This window comes from Sceloporus undulatus, chromosome 4 (genome assembly GCF_019175285.1).
Source record: "Sceloporus undulatus isolate JIND9_A2432 ecotype Alabama chromosome 4, SceUnd_v1.1, whole genome shotgun sequence".
Lineage (NCBI taxonomy): Eukaryota > Metazoa > Chordata > Lepidosauria > Squamata > Phrynosomatidae > Sceloporus > Sceloporus undulatus.
In genome coordinates, this window is record NC_056525.1 from 46,074,790 (window position 1) to 46,100,545 (window position 25,756).

The 25,756-nt window shown below is 42.6% G+C and overlaps 1 protein-coding gene across 10 annotated transcripts in view; it reads left to right on the forward strand.

Moving 5' to 3' along the window:
• NAV1 (neuron navigator 1) overlaps positions 1-25,756 on the forward strand; it is a 416,170-nt gene that overhangs the window by 133,866 nt on the left and 256,548 nt on the right. For 2 of the 10 annotated variants that reach the window (XM_042462110.1, XM_042462111.1), the window contains exon 1: positions 1,535-2,402. The exons of the other annotated variants lie outside the window; for them this stretch is intronic. In XM_042462110.1, coding sequence (XP_042318044.1) covers positions 1,667-2,402 — 736 coding nt within the window. In that variant the 5' untranslated portion in view covers positions 1,535-1,666. Of the gene's footprint in view, positions 1-1,534; positions 2,403-25,756 lie in introns of those variants that run through there. 10 annotated transcript variants of the gene reach the window in all.

Here is a 25,756-nt window from a genome sequence, read left to right on the forward strand (position 1 = left end):
AAAAGGAAAACTCAGGCCTGTTCCGGACTGCCAAAATAATGCTGCTTCGGTTCTCTTTGGAGGTATGCTGTTTAAATGATGCATGCATCCTAAGAATCCGGAAGCTGCACCAAAGCTGCGCTCCAGTGCTTAGGAATGGAGTGTGGCTTTGGCGTGACCTCCGGACTCTTAGGACCCAGGCATCATTTAAATAGCATACCTCCAAAGAGACTCGAAGCAGCTTTATTTTGGCAGTCTGGAACAGGCCTCAGGCTGCATCCACACTGGAGAAATAACCCGGTTTGGCATGGTTTTAACTGCCCTTGGTTCAAGGCTATGGGATTCTGGGAGTTGGAGTTTGTTGTGGGGCCCAGACACTGCCAGAAAAAAAAATGCAGGACACCAAAGAAAAGCTCTGAACACTCCTAGAAATATTAGATCCATGCTTGTTAGTGATGCTCTAAATCAGTGGTCCCCAAACTGTGTATTTTCAAGAGCACAGTTCTCTATGGGCAAGTATTCCCTAGTCCTTCTCTATGGGCAAGTATACTTTCCCTATGGGCAAGTATTCCCCAATGATTCCCTATGGGCACATAAACTGTGCCCTTTAAAGAGATTTTGGACTTCATATCCCAGAATCCCCACAGTTCTGGCCAACATGGCTGAGGCTTCTGGGAGCTGAAGTCCAATATCTCCCCAAAGATATTTGGGGACCACTGCTCTGAATGGAGGACCTTTTGGCATTCCTCCTGGGCAGAAGGTGAAGCCCCCTGCCCTCTCAGTGCCTGGGTCCCTTCCCCCTCCTCTCCCTCTCGCCCAAGGGACCCTCCCAGCCAGAGAGAGCCTGGCCAAGGTGGGGGGGCTCGTGCCTCTGTCTCGCGCCAGCCACCCCCCTCCCCTCCCTCCCCTCCCTCTGCTGCCAAGGGAGCATCTCGCTGGCGGAGGGGCGGGAAGGCAGGGCAGGGCGGCCGGGAGGGAGGGAGGGAGTTGTTCCCCTCAGTCAGCGCTGCTTTGGGGTCCCCCTTCCCTTTATGATAGTCTCCTCGGCCTCGCTGCGGAGGCAGAGCTCGGTGGGCGCCTCGGGCGGGGAAGGGGCTCCCACCGGCTGCTTTGATAGCCTCTCTTCCCTTCCCTCCCTCCTCCTTTTCTCCCTTCATTCATCCCTTCTTTCTCCTTCCTTCCTTTATCCCTCCTTCTTTTATCCCTCCCTCCCTCCTTCCTTTTCTTTCTTTCTTTCCTTTTTTCTCCCTCCCTCCTTTCCCTTCCTTGTTTCCTTTTTATCCCTCCCTTCTTTCTCCCTTTTCCTTCCTCTCTTCTTCCTTTTCTCTTTCCTTCCTTTATCCTCTCCTCCTTGCCTCTTCCCCACCCATTCCCTCCCTCCCTCCATCTCTCCTCCTCCTCCTTTTCTCCTTCTCCCTCGGTGCTTTCAGGGGCTGGGCTTTTCAATGCTTCCCTCCAGGCCGGCGGGAGGAAGATGCTTGGCGGCGGAGGCGGAGGCGGAGGCGAAGAAGGAGGAGGCAGCCCCAGCCCCAGCCCCGGCGCCCTCCATCATCGGCACCCGGCGGCCAGGAGCCAGCAGGACCTGAGCGCCCAGGAGGCGGCGGAGGACGGGCTGCTGGAAGCGGAGCTGCTGCTGCTGAAAGGCTTCAAGAAGGCGTCCTCGTCGTCGGAGGGGAGCAAGCCAGCCATGATGCAGAAGCGCTTGCCCGGCAAAAGCCCCGGCAGCGGCGGAGTCGGCGTCGGAGGGGGAGCCCCGAAAGCGGCCGAGCTGAAGGTCTTCAAGTCCGGGAGCGTGGAAGGCCGGCTGCCGGGGGGCCTGACCTCCAACCTCCGCAAGCAGAAGTCCCTGACCAACCTCTCCTTCCTGACCGACAGCGAGAAGAAGATGCAGCTCTACGAGCCCAAATGGAGCGACGACATGGCCCGGTCCGCCAAGGGGGGCGGCGGCGGAGGAGGAGGAGGAGGGGGCCTCAAGGGCGGCAAGGGCGGCCCGGCCCCCTCGCTCCTCTCCCGGAGCCTCTCCCGCTCGGAGCACTCCCTCTTCCAGGCCAAGCTGGCCCCCCCGGGCCCCAAGGCCCCCCTGGCCCCGCTGCCCTCCAACCTGGGCAAGCCCAGCCGCATCCCCCGCGGCCCTTACGCCGAGGTCAAGCCCCTCAGCAAAGCCGGCCCCGAGCCCTCCTCCGGCGAGCAGCCCAAGTCCGACGACGAGATCCTCCTGGCCGGCAAAGGCAAGCCCTCGGCCCCCGGCCTCAAGGGCAGCCAGCAGCAGCAGGGCAGCCAGCAGCCCCAGCAGCCCCAAAGCAGCCCCCAGACGGCCGGCAAAGGGGCGCCCTCCGAAGAGAAAGCCTTCCTCAAGGTGGACCCCGAGCTGGTGGTCACCGTCCTGGGAGACCTGGAGCAGCTGCTCTTCAGCCAGATGCTGGGTGAGTCTCTGGGGGAAGGCGAGGAGGGCAAAGGAGCCGAGGATGCTGAAGTCCTTTCTCTCTGGCCCCTGCATCCATGCAAGGACTCCCAGGACCAGATCCTGGCTGACCCTGCCCTCTGTGGGGAATCACAGCCCCCTGAGTCCATGCAAGGGTTTCCAGGGCCAGATCCCGTCCGCTTTGAAGGATCACACCCTCAGCATTCCCACGACATCCATGCAAGGACTCCCAGGGCCAAACCCTAGCCAGCCCGTCCTCGGTGGAGGATCGCAGCCCTCCTTATCCATGCAAGGGTTGTTGAAGCTGGGTCCCTTGCCTACCTTGTCCTCTGTGAAGGAGCACAGCTCCCTGCATCTATGCAAAAGCTGGATCCCAGCTGATCCTGTCCTCTGTGGGGAATCACAGCCCCCTGCATTCATGCAAGGACTCCCAGGGCCAGATGCTGGCTGACCTGCTTCTCTGTGGAGGATCATAACCCCCTACATCCATGACCAGATCCACTCCACGGTTGGATCCCAGTTAATGCAGTCCTCTGTGGAGGATCACAGAGCATCTGTGCATCCATGCAGGAACAACCTCCCCTGAGGCTGGATCTCAGCTGACCTGGTCCTCTGTACAGGATCACAGCCCCCTGCTTCCATTCAGGACCCTCCAGGGTTGATTCCTGGCTGACCCCCATCCTCTGAGGAAGATCACATCCTCCTGCATCCAGGCAAGGACCTTCAGGGCTGGAATCTGGCTGCCCCATCTTATGTGGAGGATCACAGCCTCCTGCTGTGGGGATGCCAGGACCCCCAGACTGGATACTGCCTGACCCCTGTCCTCTGTTGCATCCTTTGCAAGCAGATCCTATTGCAAAGAGATTCTGCTTAGGATCTGCTTGCCTTGTTTAGTGCTGTGTGTGGAGGGGTGTTTGTGTGAAGTGTGAGGAAAAGGTTCCACTCCAAAGGAAGGGCTTGGTTATACCATTACAATCTGATGGTTTTCCAGCACTCTGGGAGGCTTCTGATCACCTTCCTATTTCGTTCCTATTTTGTCTCTGAAACATTGTTGCTAGTATCTGCCTTCTCTTGGCAACAGAAGTCACCTTCAAGGTGACTATAACCTGGCCTACATGATAAAAATGGATCAGGATAACCTAGTTTATACAGAAAAAGATCAAATAGTTGCCCCTCCCTATCCATGGATTCTTTACCCATGGATTCAACCATTTGTGGTTTCAAATATATATATATTTCAGAAAATACGTTGATTTTGCCATTTTGTATAAGGGACACCATTTTACTCTGCAATTGTATATAATGGGAAATGGGCATCAATGGATTTTGGTATCTCTGGGATCCTGGAACCAAGCCCCCAGTGGATACAAAGAGTTCACTGTAGAAGTGTCTTAGGGAATGGTCCTCATTCCTTTTGCTCTCCAGGAGTCAAGGAAGAGAAGGGGCAGAGAAATCATTCCCCCTCTTTCCCCTTATTGAATTAGCAAAAGAGACCAGTAAAAATAGAACAAAATCATACCAAGCCTTTGCTGGAACTGGGTGTATGTTTTCTTCTGTGAGCCACCATGGTCCTTACTCTGGGAGGAAGGCAGCATATAAAATAAATAAATAAATAAATGGAGGGATTTCAGTGCATGCGAGAATTGGTGCTAAAATGAATGCTAGCACATCTATTCCATTAGGAAGGATTGTGGAGGCAATTGCTTTTTTATCGTTCTGTGTCCTTTTGATTTTCCTGCAGCACTTTATGAATATGCAGCGGTAGGTGTGTATGTGTGTGAGAGACAGGCAGGAATTACAACTGCAACATGTGCCCTCATCCACAAATCAGACTGGGTATAAGCTATGATGAAATGCTGCAGAGAGCTGAAACGTAGACTGTGTGTGCATTTTCCCCCCACATAAGGGGGTGTGCACACAGGGATAGAGGAAATGTGCTGGGCATGGAGTAAGCCTCTGGTTGCTGGTGGTGAAAGAGGGGAGTGGTTGCTTGCTGACACAGATCTGTGCCAGCTGCAGCTGAAATGAAAAGCCTGCACCATGATAGTGGGGGTATAGAGCAGTAGAGAGAGAAGGACATGGTGATGCCTCCTTGAGCTAAAAGAGAAAGAGAGAGAGGAATTGACTCTGTTTGGTTACTAGGGAGATCTGCATAGGAACAGCAGTTGCTAGTGCTTCAGTGCCGCTGTTACTCTTCCCCACCTGGAATCTTTCTGGTTGAGACATCCACCCAGGAGCAGCTGCTTTACGAATACCATAGGGCGAGGATAAGTCGAGTAAATAAGAGAACCTTTTATAACTCCAATGGTTTGGATTTTGTACAATAGCTTGTAAGGATCCATCACTACAGAATACAAAACTCCCTGCTCTCCCCTCCCTTCATAGATTACACAGCGGTGTACACAGAAGATAGAATTGACACATAAGCCTCTGCATTTTGATGCAGAAAGCCTGGGAGGATGGGTACCACAGTAGTGTGGGACCCCTGAAAACTTAAGGAGCCATTTCATTTGTCTGCATTCTTGAGTCATTTTCTTAAAAAAAACAACGTACCACACCCTTTGGGTTGACTGGCAACTGTTGCTACTGACTGAGCTAGGAAAAGATTGGGGATTCAATGGCATTACATTGGAGGAATGGTAGACCAGAGCTGAAACTGAGGAAAGAGGAGGCATATGTGCAACTATGGCTTGGAATAAGGAGCAACTGTTGAATAGGACTGGAAGGAATAGAGAAGCCGTAGGTGTGAGAAATCTGTGAGATGTGGTATATGGGTTTAGACTATGGGGAGGGTGCAGTAGAGACACAAACACTGCTACAGCGCAGTGGAGACACAAACACTGCTACAGCGATTAGGTGAATACTGAGGATACAAGAAAAGTGACATATAGTGTCTCCTATTAGGGTACTATTCCACATAAGTTTTCCTGCAGAGTTTCAGTTCTTTAAATCTCCAAGGACCTGGGAAAAGATAAGTCTGAAATCCCAGAGAGCTGCTGCTTTAATGCAGACAAAACAGAGTGAGGTGTAGTGGTTTGAGTGTTGGACTATGATTCTGGAGGCCAGGGTTAGATTCCCAGCGCGGCCATCAAACCCAGTGGGTGACCTTGGGTAGGTCACATACTTTCAGACTCAGGGGGAAGGCAATGGCAAACCTCCACTGAACAAATCATGCTAAGGTTTGGTCCATCTTAGGGTTGCTGTAAGTTGAAAATGACTTGAAGCTATACAACAACAACAACAACAACAACAACAACAATGGTAGTTTCCTATTCCTATACCATGCCCCACCCCACTTTAAAGAAAATATGTAGGATCCCACTCTTGTATGCCTTGTGTTCTGGTTTGGAGAAAAGGCAGGATATAAATAAAGATAACTATCATCATCATCATCATCATCATCATCATCATCATCATCATCGCATTTTAATGGTGTGAATGTTATTATGGCAAACTAAAGACATGGCTTATTTTGAAATATAACAATGTATTATCTTTGTGCAGGGAAAACATTTCATACAAATCAGTTTTTAGTATCCAAGGTCAGTGGAATCAGTTGAAACTTTAGAGGAAATGCAGAGCAAGCATAACTCATTGTGTTAGCTAGACACTGTCAGAATTGGGGGAATGTGTGACACACCATACTGGTTTAGCAAAAAAAGAGGTACATGTTAGCAGAGGGTGGTTTTACCAAGTTAATGGGAAAGAACAACAGGGAAGTCCGTCATTTAAGAACTGTAATACTGTTGATTCATACAGTGAAACTTTCTTGTGGGTGAATCCTCCCTCATTTTCTTGGTTATTCCAAAGAAGAGGTTCTATGGTTTGAAAATACAAATGAATATACAAAAAGCACATAATGTTGTGATGCAGGAGTAAGAGGATTAGCTGTGTACCTGGATGATGGTCAGTGGATGAAGTAGGAGGCTCAGGAGCTGGTTTGTGTTTTTAAGTAAAATGATTGGATTTCCATTTCTCCAGCACTCCATCCAGAAAGGAGAGAGCGCTGCAGTCTTGGCTGAGAATTGATTTGCTGTCAGTGTACCCCCCTCCTCTCCATATCTAAGGAAGAAATAAATTGAAAAGGTGAAGGGTATGCCTAACATAGCTTAAACTAGAAGGTAAGGCAAGCAAAGCAAGAAACTCAATTTCTGACCATTCCTATTAGTAGATACCAGCCCCCTCTTGCCATGCTAGAGCATATAGCATGGAGCATTAAACTGGATCATTTTGAGTCTGTGAGTACCGAGGAAGTGGACAAGATTCTTCGAAGTGTTAGGAAGACAACATGCTCCCTCGATCCCTGCCCCTCATGGCTGGTGGCTCAGCGGGGGAGGCGTATAATTAATTCATCTTTTGGGGAAGGACACTTTCCATCTAGCCTAAAATCTGCAGTAGTAAAACCACTGCTAAAAAAGCCCTCCCTAGACCCCCTAATTCGGAATAATTATTGGCCAGTTTCGCTGCTGCCTTTTTTGGGGAAGGTGATCGAGAGAGCAGTTGCTTTCCAGCTTCAAGGGATCTTGGATAAAACAGATTTTCTAGACCCATTTCAAACCGGCTTCTGGGTGGGCTTTGGAGTTGAGACTGCCATGGTCGCCTTAGTTGATGATCTCTGTCTGGGCATGGACAGGGGAAGCGTGTCCCTGTTAGTGCTTTTGGACATCTCAGCGGCTTTCGATACCATCGACCATGGTATCCTTCTGGAATGCCTGAGGGAGTTAGGTATCGGGGGCACTGCGCTCCAGTGGTTCCGTTCCTACTTCTCGGGTAGATTCCAGATGGTGCAGCTGGGGGACGTTTGCTCCGATAAGAGGGCGCTTACATCTGGTGTCCCTCAAAGAGCTATTCTGTCCCCCATGCTATTTAACATTTACATGAAACCGCTGGGAGAGATCATCTGGAGAAATGGGGTGCAGTGTTATCAGTACAAGGATGACACCCAAATATGCTTCTCTGTGTCTCTGACTGATGCAGTGACTAGGGATGGCATCTCTCCTCTAAATGCCTGTTTGGAGTCGGTAATGGGCTGGATGAGGGAAAACAGACTCAGTCTGAATCCAGAGAAAACGGAAGTACTTGTGATAGGTTCCCCTGGCCCGGGAAAGGAAATTTGTCCACCTTTCCTGAATGGGGTCACACTCCCCCTGAAGGACTCAGTTCGCAGTCTGGGGGTGCTTTTGGACTCGTCGCTCCACCTGACTTCTCAGGTGGATGCGACGGTCAGAAGCGCCTGTTATCAGCTTCAGCTGATACGCCAGCTGCGACCCTACCTAGGCCAGAGGGACCTTGAAACGGTGGTACATGCTCTGGTAACCTCTCGATTGGATTTCTGTAATGCGCTCTACATGGGGCAACCCTTGTACCAAACCCGGAAGCTTCAATTAGTACAGAATATGGCAGCAAGGCTGGTCACTGGATGTTCCAGGGCTAACCATATAACACCTACTCTGCAAGATCTACACTGGCTGCCCATTCGCTTCCGAGCACAATACAAGGTGTTGGTTATTACCTATGAAGCCCTAAATGGCTTGGGCCCAGGGTACTTGGAGGGCCGCCTCTCCCCGTACAATCCACCCCGCACTCTCAGGTCGGTCGGGATGCATTTGTTGAGGGTCTCGAAGACGAGATATACATCGACCTCACAAAGGGCATTCTCCATCTCAGCCCCGCAGATTTGGAACACCCTCCCCGACGAGCTCCGTTCCGTCACCTCCCTAGACCTTTTAAGAAAAAAACTCAAAGACTTTTTTTCCCCAACAAGCTTTCCCCCATGTATCCTGATATTGTTTTTCCTCGGTATGCACATTGTTTCATCCAGCTAGTTTGTATTGGGTTTTAATAGTAGTATGGTTTTAATAGTTTTTAATTGTAATTTTAGTAGTTTTATCATTTGATTATGATTGTAATATGTTATGTTTTATTTTGAATTGATTTGTTTTGTTCTGTTGTACACCACTTTGATCTATTTTGGAAAAGCGGTCTATAAATAAACTGTATTATTATTATTATTATTATTATTATTATTATTATATAGAAGAATGTGGTCTTAATTTTCAATAATCTTGTAAAATGCAGAATTGGGAGGTAGCCTGGAACACCAGATTTTTCTTTTTTCCTCTCCTCCAGCATTTTAAGCACATGTATATTACCAAGCCTTATCATGCATCTATATGAAGGGAAGGAAGGTTATATGACAGTCAAAAGAGTATACAGACTATATTCTATCAAATCAGTTGTACAGTACATGGATCTAATCCAGCATCCTACCTTATCAGCTACAAAATTTGAATGCTTCGGTTTGTTTATAACTGCTTTCATGACACTAGCAGATCTAGGCAGGTGCCAAGATGTTACTGAGTTTTTCCCATTTGCCTCCCACTTGTAGGCTTGTAAATTTTATAGTGGGAACAGCCTAACTTTTAATTGCCCATTGTCATCCATCAGATTAACTCATTCTTTGATTAAATTATATTTTTGGTCATTTCTAACTACAGTCAGAGAGTAAAGCATGAACTATGAGAAAACTATGGCCTGTTACAGACTGCCAAAATAAAGCTGCTTTGGGTCTCTTTGGAGATATGCTATTTAAATGATGCATGGGTCCTAAGAATCCGGAAGCTGCACCAAAGCTGCACTCCAGTGCTTAGGAATGGAGTGTGGCTTTGGTGCAACCTCCGGACTCTTAGGACCCATGCATCACTTAAATAGCATATCTCCAAAGAGACTCGAAGCAGCTTTATTTTGGCAGTCTGTAACAGGCCAATGACTCTTTCTCAAAATATCTGATATGGGAGACTGGCAATTATCTAATATGCCAGGGACTGGTACCATATTTGTGCATGTTGGCTACAGATGTTTCTTTCTTGCTTGGAATCTCTCCACAGACCCACAACCAATGGATCTTGGACAGGAGTGGGTCCAGGGACCACCACATTGAACAGTCCTGTTGTACTACTTTCGTCCTTTAGATGACTTTTCTGAGCTGACATTCTAACCTCTTTATCATAAAAGGCAATATATTCCCAGGCATTTTTATTGCTCCCCTTTTCTATTTTTCCAGCTTTGCTTGGTTGTTCTTTTAGCATGAGGTAGCTACACTCCTCAAGATGTGCATTACAGACTGTTTTTATAAAAAAATAAAAATAATAACACATTGTTTTAGTGACTGTAACATTTAGTACGCACATATAGAAACCTTGTGGGTTCATGATATCTCCAGCAAGTAACAACACCTAATTCTGTGCTCAATGTTTTTTGGGGTTATAAATCCTCAAAGTATTCTATTTGGCATCTGCCCTCACTGACATTCATTTGGCATTTTGTTGTTTATCCATGTAGAGCTATGAGAGCCTTCTGAGGCTCTTCACAGCATGGTTATAATTCAACTACTTTAATTATCCGGTGTCATCTGCAAATCTTTTCACACCTTTTTTCAGGTTGCTAATGAATACGTTAACAAGAGCAGGTTTCAGCACAGATACTTAGAGGCACCTCATTGCACATATATTTCCATTGAGATAGCAGTTCACAAATTCCTTCTGCCTAATTCCTGTATTTAACCAGTTGGTCTTAAAAAGGACATTGCATATCATCTTGTGGCTCTTTTGGAGATTGTTGTAAAGGGCCTCATCAAAGGCTGTTTTGAAATCTAAGAACACAGTATCAGCTAGATTTCTTTTACAGTTTTTGACAAGATAACCTCAATTTCTATTTGATTTGAGATGTCATATTCCATTTTATAAAATCCTCAGCAGAATCTTTCTTTATTAAAACCCTTTATTCCAGGATGGAGCTGAGGAAGTGATCCTTACAGGTTTGCAGAATTTAGTTAAATGCCAAGAGGTCACATGTTACTAGGGAAACGAAGATACAGATTTTTTTATTATTTATTTTCCTCTTCTCAGTAGTATAAGTAGCTCACAAACAATACACAGCGCTCAGTATGCATTCAAGTAGTTATATGTCATATCACATTGGGCTCTAAGCATGCCAATATAATGCTTAAGCAGAGAATGAACCTCGCCTCCTGCATGTTTTCTAAACCTGGCCTAATTGTTGTTAATACTGGCCATGGTAAGTAGAAATCCAGTTCAAACTTTAGTATATGAAGCTGAATGAATCTTTTCATTAACCAGAATAAATATTAACTACAATTTATAGTTTGAACGACACCCCAAAATGAATGAGTAGGTAGAAAGATCTCGTAGCACCTTTGAGACTAACTGAAATAAAGAAATTGGAAGCATGAGCTTTCGTAGACTTCAGTCTACTACCTGAGATGCATTTGGTGGAGTGGAAGCCAGGTACAGACATATATATGCCATTGGTATGTGCGGATGTCAACACAATTTACAAGTCCTTTGTCTATGGAAATACATTTCCATAGACAAAGGACTTGTAATTTGTATTGACTTCCTTACCTACCAATGGCATATATATGTCTGTACCTGGCTTCCACTTCACCAAATGCATCTCAGGTAGTAGACTGAAGTCTACGAAAGCTCATGCTTCCAATTTCTTTATTTCAGTTAGTCTCAAAGGTGCTACGAGATCTCTCTACATACTGATTCTACAGACTAACACAGCTATATCTTTGAATTCTAACCCAAAATGAAGTTAATCTTAAAGGAAAATTGAAGGTGTTGACTTCATGGCTCTGCCATGGAAGGAAAGGGAATAATGCATGAAGCCAGAGCAAAGATGGGTTCATTCTTGTATGTGAAATCATGGGTTAGTGTTATGTCCAAATGCAGACATGTCTATCTGGGATATGTGGGCAGCTCAGAATGTGAAATTAACAACCACCTCTCTTCTCTATAAAGAAGTGGTGAGCAACTGGGTAGGGGACAGGGTAGGGGTGTCTGCATGGGGACATTTATACTGAACAGGAAGTGATGTGACATAAGCTCTGGTTTCATTTTTGCCTTGTTTATGTGGGTGGGTCCCGGTGAAATAAGAATGATTTGATAGGGGTTTTTTGCACTATTTTGGACTACTTTTGTGTGTATGTGGAGAAATCACATTGCATTCTGGTTTTTTTTGGGGGGGGGGGGGGGGGCATCCTCGCAGCTTGCAAAAAAGGCTTTGGGGACCACACTTTTCCCATTCCTGCTGTAAAGAAAAGCACATATTGTGCCTCTTGGTTACTTGTTAGATAGATTCTATGTGATGTCAGGGTTTTGAAAAATAAAAGAAGGAGTGAATTTCTCTTATAATCGTAGAAGTTAAAATGAGAACAACCTGTGATATTTTCACCAGAACAACACAAGGGACAACTAGGAAGTCAATAAAGGTTTTAATATCTGTGCTGTGAAACCTGGAAATCTAATCAGTGAAAAGACACAGGATGAAGAGAGAATCCATCCATCTGCTTGTGGTAGGGATGCAAATGTTTGTTTATTTTGTTTCTGCATGCAAAAAAGAGTAATTTCAGCAATTTTCTTCCCACTCAGTGCGATTAGATTGACTCAATGTTTCTGAGCAGTTTTTGAGTGCTGTTTGCACTTTGGGACTTAGGGAAAACTCACTTGTGGAAGAGTACATTCGGTTTTCCTGTACAAAACAAGTGTTTTGCAGAAAACTAAACACTGTTTCTCTATGCAGTAATCCAGGTGATTCTTCAAATGCTATCTTATAGGCAATTTATGTAAAAGTTGCACAGTTTGCATAAACACATGCATTCCTGTGTAGAAAAAAAATCGTGTGTAGTTTTCCTGCATGTGTTTTATGTGCAAAGATGACATTTTTGTGCACAGATTTGTAATTTCTTTTGTACAAAATTAAGATTTTCCACACAAACCTTTTTTCTTTTCTTGTTGTGGCTGTCCCTTTTTCTTAACCAAGTTTCTCAAGCATCAAAACACTTTTTTTGGGTCAGTGTTGTGAACTTTAACAAGTATGCTTTACATCACTAGTTTATGGTATATTCAAACATGATGCTAAATGTAGCTGGTACAGATGTACTATTACCCAGTGTGTTACTTGGTGTATAATTCAAGTCAGTTTGCTACTGTAAGTGGACTAAATTGACTTTGAAAGTGAAGGAACATGCATAAAGGCATATACTGAAACAGAAGTAATAATAACACATGGTGCTTCTGAACTGCTGTTGCTTGCTTTGATTCCTGAGTCTCACACTTTTCCTGTTCTTTAAGTGTAAGAATAACATCAAAAGGGTACATGACAATCAGAAACCTTGGTCAGTTTTTGAATTTGTTAGCATTGTGCAGTCTGGAAGTGGAGTAAGTTTCTGAAATTCTCAGGGCTTCCAGAATGCAGGGCAACATTTCTCCAATAGGAGTTTCAGTTGCTGAAAAACAAGCAGTAGTTTTAAAAGAAGGGTTAGCTTGGAAGGGTCAGCAGCAGAGAAAGCATAGAGAAAGACTGAAGGGGTGCAGTAAGCAGATGTGGGTTTTTTTATTTTCTTAGTGAAACATATGCATATGTCAGTACACATATGTTAGAACTGACAACAAACTCAAGAATTTTCATCTGATTTAGTCAAATGTCCTTATTAACCATAAAAAGTTAATTAAAATATAGATTGTAGTATCTTCCTGAGACTGTGAACTGGAAATGTACCCAAATGAAATATCACTTCAGTTTAGGGATGGATGAATGTGTCAGCTGTGGTTTATCTCAGTTTCTACTCTTACACATGTTTCATCTTTTTTGGGATCAGTTTGTATTTTTTTAAAGACAAAATTCTGCGAAAATATATATTATTTACACAAATACATATTTGTATATATGATATACTCCAATACAGTAGATATTGTTTGTAAGTAGTTTATCTTAAAAATGCATTTATATACTATATTTAATGACATGCATTTTTCTGGACATCATTCCTTAGCATTTTAATGTATTTTTTAAAAATTGCATCATAAAATTCAGAAGCATATAAATGGCAAGCATTTTGTGTACTACATTCATTTGTGAAGTATGAAGTGAAGTATGAAGTATGAAGCTTGCATTTACTGTGAATCACATTTCTCCTTTTTCTGTATTGTGTAATCAGCCATGGGACTGATATTTAGCAAGAGTTTTAGGCAAGTTATGAAAATAATAATGAACCCATTTTATTGGACTGTGTAGATTCCTAGGATATACTGGGTGTGAAATGCTTTGATTATTTGAAAAATGTGTATGAAATGCTAATATTTTTGAGATATTTAAGGATCTTTGGCAAGAACACAGAGTCTACCACATTATTAGAATTCCATATTTAATAGTTTGCCATTTTTTGTTAGAATTAACATACCAGAATCAAAACAGCTTTTTATGTTTTCCCTTTACTTACTATAGGGAATATCTTAGGATATGAACAGTTTGTTTTCTGTTAGTAATTATAGTTACTTGTCATATGTTTTAGATAGGCATAGGTTGGTGATATGGCAATGTGATTATTTTTATAGTATTTTGTAATGTGTTGCATGTACGGTCAAGCAAAATCAGGGGCAGACATTGTAAGTTTATTCTGACCCAAGACAGGCACTCTTGTACTTCTATGACTTACACAGACTTTGCCTGGAACCTTCAAAGCAGTCTCTTCTGGCTTTGTGTTCTGCTGATCTACACTAGTTTTCCATTCCCAGCTCGATTCATAATTCATTGTTTTGCTGCCCCTTTCCTTTCACATCTTGGTACAAATCCAAATGTAGAAGCTATTACCTGGATAGGAACAAACCAGGATTTGAAACCAACTTCAAACCATAGCTTCAGAACTTGTCTTGTGCTACTACTAATCATCATGCCAAACCATGAATTCGATTTATAATTTGCCTAGGATCTTCATTGAGGGCATAGTAATGAGAGAAGAGGGAAAGGGGAGGGAATGGATGGAGTGCATAGATGCAAGGTTTGGGCATATCTTGGCTTAGAAAAGTGAGCATCTGAACTTGGCAGAGAAATAGACTTGGACTAGACTTGGACCTCTCCAGTCCAAATTCCTACTTACCTGTAAAGTGTTCTGAATAGGTCTTTGGTAAATCACTGCCTTTCATTCTTGCTGTATATTGTGAAGGCAAAATGAGATCACTTACATGGATCTATCTTGGGTTTGTTGGATACAGTGCAGGCTACAAATATGTCAAAAGAAATAAAAAGAGACCATGACAGTTCAATGAATTGCTTGTTGCTATAATTGATCAAAAGACTCAGAAGTATGGTAGGGTAATTCATGTTAATAATCCAAAAGGATAGAGTGTTACAGAATTTTTTTTCTGGATTTAGCATGAATGACATATGGAACTGAGCTGTTCTCTCCTTGCCCCAAATAGATAGTGACTTATATTGAATTTCTCTTGTTAAAGTGGTCTGTGTAGCACTGAGGATCCAGTTCCATTTTCTAAGGCCTGTTTTTACTTACAGTACATATCAATTTGTTTCTTAGGTTGGGCCACATGGGAGAAGAATTATTTAAATCTGTGTGCACAAACATTAGGGTTGACATTTGTATATGTCAGAAGTTTAATAGTGCTTTATGAATAACCTAAAACTGAAAATAGCTGATTTAGACAAAATCTTGATTGTCTCAATGGTTAAGATGTTTCTTCCTCTTTCTTGCTTTTATCTTCATTTCACTATAAACATAGAGTTTTCTAGAATAGTCCCTAAGTTCTGGGGAGTGGTCAGGTCTCTGGTCTTTGATTCTGTTAAATCTCTCTCTCTCTCTCTCTCTCTCTCTCTCTCTCTCTCTCTCTGTGTGTGTGTAAGAGAGAGGGGGAAATGTGGCAGCTCTGTAGACAACTGCATGAAATGGGGCTGGGCAAAAGGAGATCTTAATACAGTGGAAGATAACTGATGGACTGCATAGTGATGGCAAGTTCCTGAGATTCTTGCAAGGAATGCTGGGGTTGGTGGACCACACTCTAAATTTCCCATTCATTACATTTCTAAGCAAGAGTGCATGCCCATGTTCACCCAATACAAGTTTATTAATATCTTGCTTTGTAAAGTTACCCATTTTAAATTCACCGACTGGAGAAGTCTAATGACTGAAAAAGAAAACAGACTACAAAAACAAGGACTGTAACACTAAAGAAACTGAATATGTGCTGAATTTTTATCATGTAAGAATTGTAAGAATTGTTTCTTCTTTGCTTCGTTGTTTGTGTGTTATGGAGAGCAACTTCAGGTTAGTTCCAGGCATACGTTTTTACAAAATCTATCTGGGGTGTGCGCATCCTGTTCAGATGTCTAATGCCATCCTCATATTCCATGCTCCTGAAGCATACAGTGGCTTTGGGGGGACAGAGGGGGATGGCAGGTACATGTTTGGCAGATGGTTGGTATGGAGAGGGGTTTCCTTATCTTTTGGCTATAGCACTGAATATGTTAAAGCCACTTCTTTTATTAATACCCATCATAATTGAGAGAGGTAGCAAATTTTAATTTTCTAGCAATCCACAGTTCATATTTTAGATGAAATTTTATTGTTGCTTGCCTTCAAGTTGTTTCTGACTTACAGTGACCCTATGGTGAACCTATCAGCGAGTTTTCTTGGCAAGTTTCTTCAGATGAGGTTTCCCATTGCCATCCTCTGAGGCTGAGAGAGTGTTACTTGCCCAAGGTCACCCCAGGGGTTTACATGGCCAAGCCAGGATTTGAACCCTGATCTCCACAGTCCTAGTCCAATACTCAAATCACTACACCACACTGGCTCTCCAGTGTAGATGAAATTACTGCTATATAAATTATATCTGGCCTAAATACTCTTAAGGCCCAGATCCCATCTGATTGTGGAAGCTAAGCAGGGTCAGCCCTGGTTAGTACTTGGACTGGAGACCACCAACAAATACCAGATGCTGTAGGCTATATTTCAGAGAAAGGAACTGGCAAAACTAACTGAGTTATGTCTACCACCTTATGACCTTCTCATTAAGAATTGCCTTTTCTCACTTAAGTCAGTTGCATTAGCTTACATCAAATTCTACTGAGCAGTGACCTTGTTAGATATGACTGCTCGATTTTGCTGGAGAGATTCTTCATCCTTTGTCTGGTCAGAGACTTAGGAACAAAACTTTCAGAATAATTCCACTCAGTCTGTTCCCTTTTCTTTGCTTGAAAATTCTTTTAACTATTGTGCTCCTTCTTATAAATGTTTTACTATAAGATAGACCTAAACTAATGTTTTGACCACAATTCCCAGAATCCCCAGCTACATGGCCTAATTATTAATATCCTAGAATTTGGAGAAGTTGCTTTTGACGCACATCTCACAGAATCCCCTTGCTAATGTGGTCACAGGTTATGTTGGGAGAGGGAATTCTGGACGATGTAGGCTAATAAAAGATCCTCCCTTGGCTCTTGAATATTCTTATATGCAGGTTGTAGTGATGCTTACTTGGAAGTCATTCTCAATAAGTTAAATAGACTTTTCGTTTTGTGTGTCTTCTCTGTGTGTTATGTGCCTTCAAGTCATTTCTGACTTACAGTGATCTTAAGACAAATCTATAATGGAGGTTTTTTTGTAAGATTTGTTCAGAGGAGGTTTTCCATTGCCTTCCCCTGAGGCTGAGAGCATATGACATGTCTAAGATCACCGATTGGGTTTCATGGCTGAGCTGGGAATTAAACCCTGTTCTCCAGAGTTTCAGAGTAATTTTGTATCTAGATTATTTTTACTACCAGTAGTGCACTTAAGCAGAGCCAATGTGGTGCAGTTATTTGAGCATTGGACTACAACCCTGGAGACTAGAGTTCAGTTTCCTGCTCTGGCACGGAAATCCAGTTGATGAGTTGCCATAAGTTGGAAGTGACTTGAAGGCATATAGCAATAGCAAGGAAGTACATTTCTATATTGCTTATCAGTGCACTCAAGAACTCCCTAAGCAGTTTACAATGTGTAAGCTAACACTGTATGCTTACAATGTGTAGCAACAACAAATTGCAGAGAGCTACCACAAGCCCTGACCAATGAGAATGTTTTGCTCTTTAGTTGAAATTGATCCTAACACAAGTCCTATTATAATCTGAGTGTGTTCATAATTGGGGTGTTAAGCAGTGGCCATAACTATGATGCTTGAGCCTCATCGATCGGTAGAGGTATCATAATTCCTATACTTTTATAACAGTAAGCTGAAATCTGGTGCACACATAGCCTAAGGTGCCCAAACAGTAATAAAAATCTGGATGTTAATTAATTAACCCTACCTTCCTGCCAGTAGGAGATCCAAGACAGCGAATTAGACATTTATCTATTCATTGGACTTATATCCTGCCTTACTCCCAAAATGGGATTCAACACTTACAAGTTAATTGTTCAGAACAACTTAATTGTTCAAAAATCGTTTTGTTATGCTGTGGAACCTGTGTTTTGGTATTTTAGGGGAAAATAAATTCTAACAGGAGGTGAAGAGTGTTTTTATTTTAGACCCAGGGAATTGTAAATTTGTGAATATATGTGTGGCTTGGTCAGAAGGGTTTGGCAGTTTCTCCTTAACATATTTCAACCATCCAGAGATTGGGAGCTAATGGATTACAAGTGGCAATCTACAAAGTATTGATGCTTTCAGAATTATTAATAACCTTCAACAATATTTGAGGCTTTGTAAAGAATATTCACATATCTTGTAGGAGGAATGTCTCTATATCTTGGGAGGGCTCTCTAGAGGATGTTGCAGCAGAAACATCTGTTTTTATAGTTACTATTTTCAACATACAAATTATACATTTCATGTCAACTAGAGGCTTAGGTTTGTTATAAAAGATTGTGGGAAATGGTTTTGGTAGTTATATAGGCCAAAGAATGGTTAGCAGCAGTCGGTGATCTAAGGAACTGTGCTCAAAGTCAAAATTCTATGTCCCTGAAACCTCAAAAAGAGGCACAAGTATATATTTGTATGCCAGCGCTAAATAAATTAAAATGTACTTTTATCTACCCAGCTCTGTAGGAGAGCCAGTGCGGTGCAGGTTTTAGTACATCAAGCTAGGGTAAAGTTCTCTTGGGTTCAAATCACTCCTCAGCACTAAACATCACTTTCACTTTTACCCAATGTCCTGGGTTAAGTTAAAGTGGGAATGCAGTATTTTTAGTTTTCACACAGATTTTTAAGTTACACACTGTTTTAAAAGTTAAAAAAATGGGTGAAAGATTTCTGTGCTCTTACACATTTAATCTTGCTAATTGGCTGTTCCAAAACCATTTAAGATACTCTGGATATGTTTTTTCTCCAAGTATATATGCTCACTTCTTGAGTACCTCTAACACAAAAACTGTACAAAGCAGAATCTTGATGGATCCAATCCAAACATGTGGAAATTCAGATGATGGAAATAATACTTTTCAGACTTCATCTCCCACAATCTCTTAATCCAGTAGCCATACTGGATTCTGGGGGGTTCAGTCCAAAAATGTAATCCTTCCCAGTTCTGGGAAAAATGAAACCTTACATTCATTGTATCTCTACACTACACCTTGGGTGTAAACAACTGATGCACTCCTGTGACAATGTTTGCAGGTCAGAATTTGTTTGAGGTTGTTGTTCCAAATCTATGGCAGAGTTAGGCATATTTATACCCATTGAAATCAATAGGCTTAAACATGCCTAATAGTTCTACATTAGAGTTAGGCCATAGTGAATTAGTTCTTTATACTGTTGTCAATTCACTTTTTTTCACACAGTAGAATATGGATTGTAGTCTTTGAGTTGGAAATGATGGGCTACGTGGCTTTCAGAACTGACCATTGTGAGTTACTGGATTTATTAGTGAACTTTCAGTTTGGGAAAACTTTCTTAAGAAATGGCACTCCTGAATAAAGCCTGAGTAATTAAAATCTTGCTGTAATGTTGCAAGATTGTTCTGATGGATGGTTGTTTAGAATTTTTTTTAAAAAAAAAAACCTTGAGATCAAAAACAGGCAAATTAGTGGGAAAATTCCACTATGTTATGTTTATACTGAAAAGCTAAACACCTTTTTCTAAGTGTACATCAAGGAAACTTTATTGTATCTACGCTAATTTTAAGTTAGTGGTACAATATATGTTCCATTACTACACTTAAAATATTGTTGAAATGAACATGCAAAACCCTATCCATTTCTTTACTCCCTTCTGCCATCAGGCTTGGGAAAGACAGAAGGAGCTATGTGCAATTTTTGAAAACCTGATTTCTCACCCATTCTACATGCTCAAAGGAATGGATAAGGTTAAAAATAAACAGCTAAAATAAATACACAAGAAAGAAGCAGGATATCAAATATTGACTGTATGACATGATGTGACATCAGAGCAAGACAGCACAATTAATAGAGAAGGGGGGCTGAATTCTTGTCCAATTCTCTAGCCACCAAATAATGGTTAACAAACCTAGTAACAAAGAAATGACCGTCCTAGCATCAAGAAACCACAAAAGATACTCCTACAGCGCTTGAAAAACAATCAGTACCCTCCCTCACAATCATCCCCTCCCCACTGTCAGCACAGTAGAAGCAGCACTCAGAAGGGAGGTCAGTGCATAAACAGCTGTGTGATATGACTGGCAAACAAAAAGCTACACCTAAGTAGCAGCAGCAGCAAAATTCTAATGTGGCAAGTTGAGACAAGACAAGGAAGTTTACCTCCCTCTTTGAGGTCAAGTTGCAGCTGATGTGCTGTCAAGAAAAGGTGGCAGAAAAGATATGAAAATGCGAGGGAGGGCAGGAAAAATGGTGTGGTGAAAAGCAATTAAATATCAGACAATATACAGTTGCCAGCCAGATAAAATAGCTAATGCATAGCAAGGAGAGGTAAAAACCAAAAGTAGAAGCCGCAAAGACAAAAGATAGTGAGAGGCAGGCTAAGGAGCAGTTAAGGATCAACTTATAAAACAGCTGATTGGTGGTGAGAATGGAACAGTTGATAATTGATAATATTCACAGTAAAGGGAGCTGAAAACTGTTATGGGTTTCCTCTTTGTGCCTCTCACTTCCTCCTTCCCTCCCACATCAGTCATATTTTGCATTACTTGCAGCTTCTGCCCATCACAAAGAGAAAAGCTTTGGCAAGCATGGCAGGAGAACTGGCAGTGGAACAAACAAAAATTCTGTCTCTTATATTATTTCCAGGAAAATGCCTTATACATCACACTCAATATAAATGCCCTGTTTCCAATATCTGGAACAAACTATCAGGCTGTTGGGGTGGGAGTGAAGGACTGTTACCCTAATGTATGAGGCTTGTAGAACCTCTACTGACAGCAGTATTCTATGGAATACTTGGTTTAGCTTCACTAGAGGGGTAACATATTCAGGATCCCTGCACCAGGTATTCCAGTAATAACTGACAAAGACTCCAGGTGACAGGAACTACACAAAACTTTTATTAAAGAAAAAGAATGTTTCAAAGGGGAAAGTAAATGATGGGTTAAGAATTGAGGGGTACATTCTGCTTTATGCTTTGGCCATCTCTTGATCCAGACTTCTGCACTTTAGACAGGTAAGGAGTAAAGTGACCAATCGGAGCCTGTTGCATTATCATTCCCCCCTCCCTCCGGTACCATATTGACCATCCAGTCAAGCAGCCTCTTGGTTTCATCAGAAAATATGTATTATGCAAACTGACTCTGTATGAAGAACTCTCCATAGTGTTTACTACTTGGAAACATTCTTGCAAAACATCTTCCTTATAAAGAATGTGAACCTAGATTCTAGAGCACGGACAGACAACATGAAGCACTCCACATGTTTTGGACTGCTGTTCCCATAATCCCTGATAATTGGCCATGTTGACTTGTTTATGGGATTTGTAGTCAAAAATATATGGCAGGTACCAGCTTGTCTAGCTCTGCTCTAGAGCTTTGTTGACTTGGGTGATAGTGGTTTTCTTTCTTCCCTCACAGTAGATAAATGTGGGAAATGTGGGGAGAACTAGTAAAGCTGAAGTAAAACTGGTGAGGTATTCAAGACAGACAAACAAAAGTGCTATTTCATATAGCATATACAGTAGTTACAGTCTGGAATTCAGTGCCTTAGAGTATAGTAGTGGCTGCTAATTTGGATGGATGTAAAGGGAGATTAGGCAAAATAATAGAGGATAAGTCTATCAATGGCTATTAGTCATGGTGGCTAAATATGTTTCAGAAGTTTTATGGCCCTGAATATCAGTTGTGAGAAACATGAGTAGAAGGATAGCATTATGCTGATGTCTTACTGTGGTCTTCTCTTCCATAGAAATCTTGTCAGCTACAATGGGAACATAATACTGGACTAGATAGGACTTTGATCTAAGGCAGTATGGTTGGATCAAAATAATTCAGTTCATGTTTATTTTATTTATTTATATTCACACTTTTCTCCTGACATGGGATCCAGGGTGGCTTATAAGATTGTTAAAACAAAACTATAACTAGAAACCTGGTGATACCATGTAGAATGGGTGATTCAAATGGGATGTAATCTAGACATCTGTCACCATGACCAGGTCTGACATTTTCAGGAACAGGTCTTGCTTGAATATCACTTTATTGTAGCTGAGTACTTTTTAAAAACAACAACAACAAGCATTTTCATTTCATTTCCAAAATGTATTTTGTCCTTAACCTTGGGAACTTTGTGGGGACATAACTGATTTCCTCCATTTTTTTGTTCCTCCAACTCTATGAAATAGGCTGGTCTGAGAAAGAAGGAGCATCTCAGGATTACACAGGGAGCCCCATAGCAGCTGGGGACTTGAACCTCCATCTCCTCTGTTTTATTTTGATGCTCTGCTTATTGTGCTGTTGTACCTATCATTCCACCCACCATCCACCAGCTCCACCTTTTCTAGGACAAATGCTTCTTTGAATTATATTCTTCCCAGCCAGCGTCATGCCAAGTGACTTGAGATGAATATTCATCTCAGATCTCATTAGAAGCTTCAGTGGAGGCACCCAGGAAGAGTTGGGGCTGAATTACCTTGAGGGATTTGTTCCAGGTCACTGATGTACTGCAGCTTACCTCATTTTAAAGGTGCATAACCTCTTTTGTAACACTTTAGAGATCCTAATGAAAGTTTACATTATGTGAGTGATTTGTTTTTGAAACTTAAAAGATAGCTATGAGAAATGGTGGATTGGTTCAGTATGAGACAGGTAGAATTCAATTTAGCAATTCCTTTTTTTTTAAATTAAGGTGTTTGTTAGTAACTGTTTTAATTACAATTTTGTATTTATCTGTATTTTATTATTATTAATCCACTTTGGTTGCTGTTTTACGAGAAAGTATTCCTATACTGAAACACCTACCTGTTACAGTGCAAAGAAAACTGAATGTAAGATGAGCCTTGGTTTATAGTCTGTGACTTCAGTCCTGCTAGCAGCATTATGGTCTACTGTTGGCAGTAGTCTTTGGAAATTGTGTGCTGAACATGGCGATTTTACTTGCAGTCCTAAAGTGTGGCTTTCCAAGTCTACCCTTTCATTTCCTATTTCTCATTTCCTATTATGAGAAATTCAGTGTACTACCATTTCTGCTTGAGACACTCAGGACATGCAAAGGTTTCTTCACTTCATGCAAGTTGTTTCTTGAATGAAAACTTTGTGCAGAGATGGGGAGGATTTTAAATTAAAGTTTAAGCAACCTAGTGTTCTCTTCATGTTTTGGGCTACAGTTCTCCAGATGTTTTGGACTATGAACTCCAAATGATCAGAGAAATGGATAAAGTTACATTTAGGGACTACGACTCCCAGAACTCCCCATCCAATATGGCCAGTAGCCTGGGAACTGTAGTCCAGAAGAACAACTTTTCCAGGGTCTGTACAAAACATCTAGAATGTGCTTCTGTGCCAGGTTGTCCACATGTGAAATTGGGGAGGCAGATCTCAGGAAAAGAAAGGAACATGGAGTAGTCCTAAGAAAGCATTGCTATTTGGTCTAGTATAGAATGGGTGGGTCAATATGGGGATAGAGAAAGAAATGCCATCTGCATTACAGCTCTAATTTATACAAAAGTTATACGAAAGCAGATGCTGTGCCTATTGGTAAAGCAAGAGTGACACTGCAGAGCTGCGCTCATCAGATGCTCATTGTGTTTACTGCTTTCTAATCTGTTCTGTTCAAATTGTGTTTTCCCCTGACGCTTCTTTCATTCTCTGCTTCATTTTTTTTTGTCATGTCCAATCCTGGGAGTAATGTGTTTTTTATTTAATTTGAGGCAAGACATTGGGCTTGCCAGCTCCTGGAAGGAAGAGGTTGTTGGGTTTCAAGAGGTACTGCCAGAATTCTCTTGTCGAAGTTGTAGATCACATGGTGTAGCAACTCATTTTCCTTATTGTGAGAGAGAGCTCTGAAAAGTTCGGTTATAAAGCAATGTTTCATAAAACAGTTGTCTTCTGATTCAAAGGAAAAGAATCAAGACATGAGGAGAATTAATATAGAACAGTATGGCCTTTCTGTCCTTGCACTTAGAGGAACTTGCCATATTAAAGCTTCTTGACTCAATAAGAAGTTGAGCTCTGGCGCACTCAAGGCGTTGAGTAATATAATAGATTTTTGAGGTCTTGAATTCAAGGTTAAGGAGAGAGGAAAGGATCAGGAGAGAAAAAAATGGGGATGGGAGTAGAGACTAAATGAGCCTTTCATCTGATCCTGCGTAAATTTCCTTTCCATTATGTTTCTTGGCTGACATCTTCCTTCCCCAAAGGGTTCATGATTCTGAGCAAACCAAATAGCCAATCATGATATAGACCAGTGGATCTTAAATTGTGGTTCATGGACCCCCAGGGGCACAGTGTTTTCACAGGGAGTCAGCAAAATATAATGTCATGCCCAGCCTGGAAGATGGCTTGGAGGACTCAGAGGATGAGCTAGAGCCTCTGGGATCTGAACCTATAATGGAGGAGCCAGAGCCCCAGGGGCTTGAACCTGTAATGGAGGAGCCAGAGGCTGGCCCTAGTTCTGCTGGAGCAGAGTCTATGGCCCCTCCAGAGGTTCAGCAGTCAAGTTTGCCTGGTGCCGAGGCTGTGGACATGGAGGAGGATCTGGGCAGTGTGCCTACCTTCAATGAGCGTCGAGCAGAAAGAGAGGGCCTTCGAAGATCTCGGAGGCTTTATCAGAAGCGTCTTCGTAATCAGGCACAGCTGAAGGCCAGCTCCTTGCCTTCTTAAGCACCTGGAGCATGTGTGGTTCTTTGCCAGTGGATATCTGACTCTTTTAGGGGAAAGACTCTGTCTCTGGCTCCTTGGCTTCTTGTCTTGAATACCCGGAAACCTTGACCTTGGACTGCTTCATCGACCTGCCTATCTGTTACCCTGAACCTCGGACCGTCTGACAATTCTTTTGGTAATCCCTTTTGGTAAAGCTACTGCAACTCTCTAGGACTGTGTAGCTTACACTGACTTTGCTGTGCTGGGAGGGGGTTGTTTGTTTGAGAACTAGCTGCCTTATCAGCCCTTTGGCTGCTTTCCCGGACATATAGCTGGACATGTGTGTTGCCATTCAATTGCTTTAGCAATAAACTGATGGGAAGAAGCAGGAGAAAAGTCTTCCCTCCCCTTCTGGTGCCTCTGAGGAAAGTTTTAACAGATGGTGAAACTGTTAATGGTTCAGTTTTCAGTAATAATAATAATAATAATAATAATAATAATAATAATAATAATTTATATACCACCTTTCCTGAGATCAAGGCGGTTAACAACATTCCACATTGACAATAGTTAAAACCATCAAACATCATTAAAAACATCTTAAAATATAAAACATAGCAGTAAACCAACTCAACAGTGCTGTCGAGAGGGGAGGAGGGGGTATTTCAGGGAACAGAAGTCAGGGGTATGCCTGCTTAAAAAGGTCTGTTTTTAACCCCTTTTTAAATTGGTCTAATGAGGTGGCTGAGCGGAGCTCGTCGGGAAGTGAGTTCCAGAGGATGGGGGCCGAGGTAGAAAAGGCCCTCTGGGTGGTGGTAGACAATCTGGCCTCTGGAACCCTCAACGATTGCTTCCCGACCAACCTGAGTGTGCGAGGCGGATTATATGGGGAAAGGCGGTCCTCCAAGTACCCTGGGCCCAAGCCATGTAGGGCTTTATAGGTGATAACCAACAGCTTGTACTGCGGCCGGAAGCGAATAGGCAGCCAATGAAGGTCTTTAAGGACCGGTGTTATATGACTGGCCCTGGATGTACCAGTGACCAGTCTTGCCGCCATATTCTGCACCAGTTGCAGCTTCCGGGTATGGTACACGTGTTGCCCCATGTAGAGCACATTGCAGAAATCCAAACGAGAGGTTAGCAGAGCGTGTACTACTGTTTCAAGGTCCCCCCGGCCCAGGTAGGGATGCAGCTGGCGTATCAGCCGAAGCTGATAACAGGTGCTCCTGACCATCGCATCCACCTGAGATGTAAGGTGGAGCGACGAGTCAAGGAGCACCCCCAGACTGCGCGCAGAGTCCTTCACGG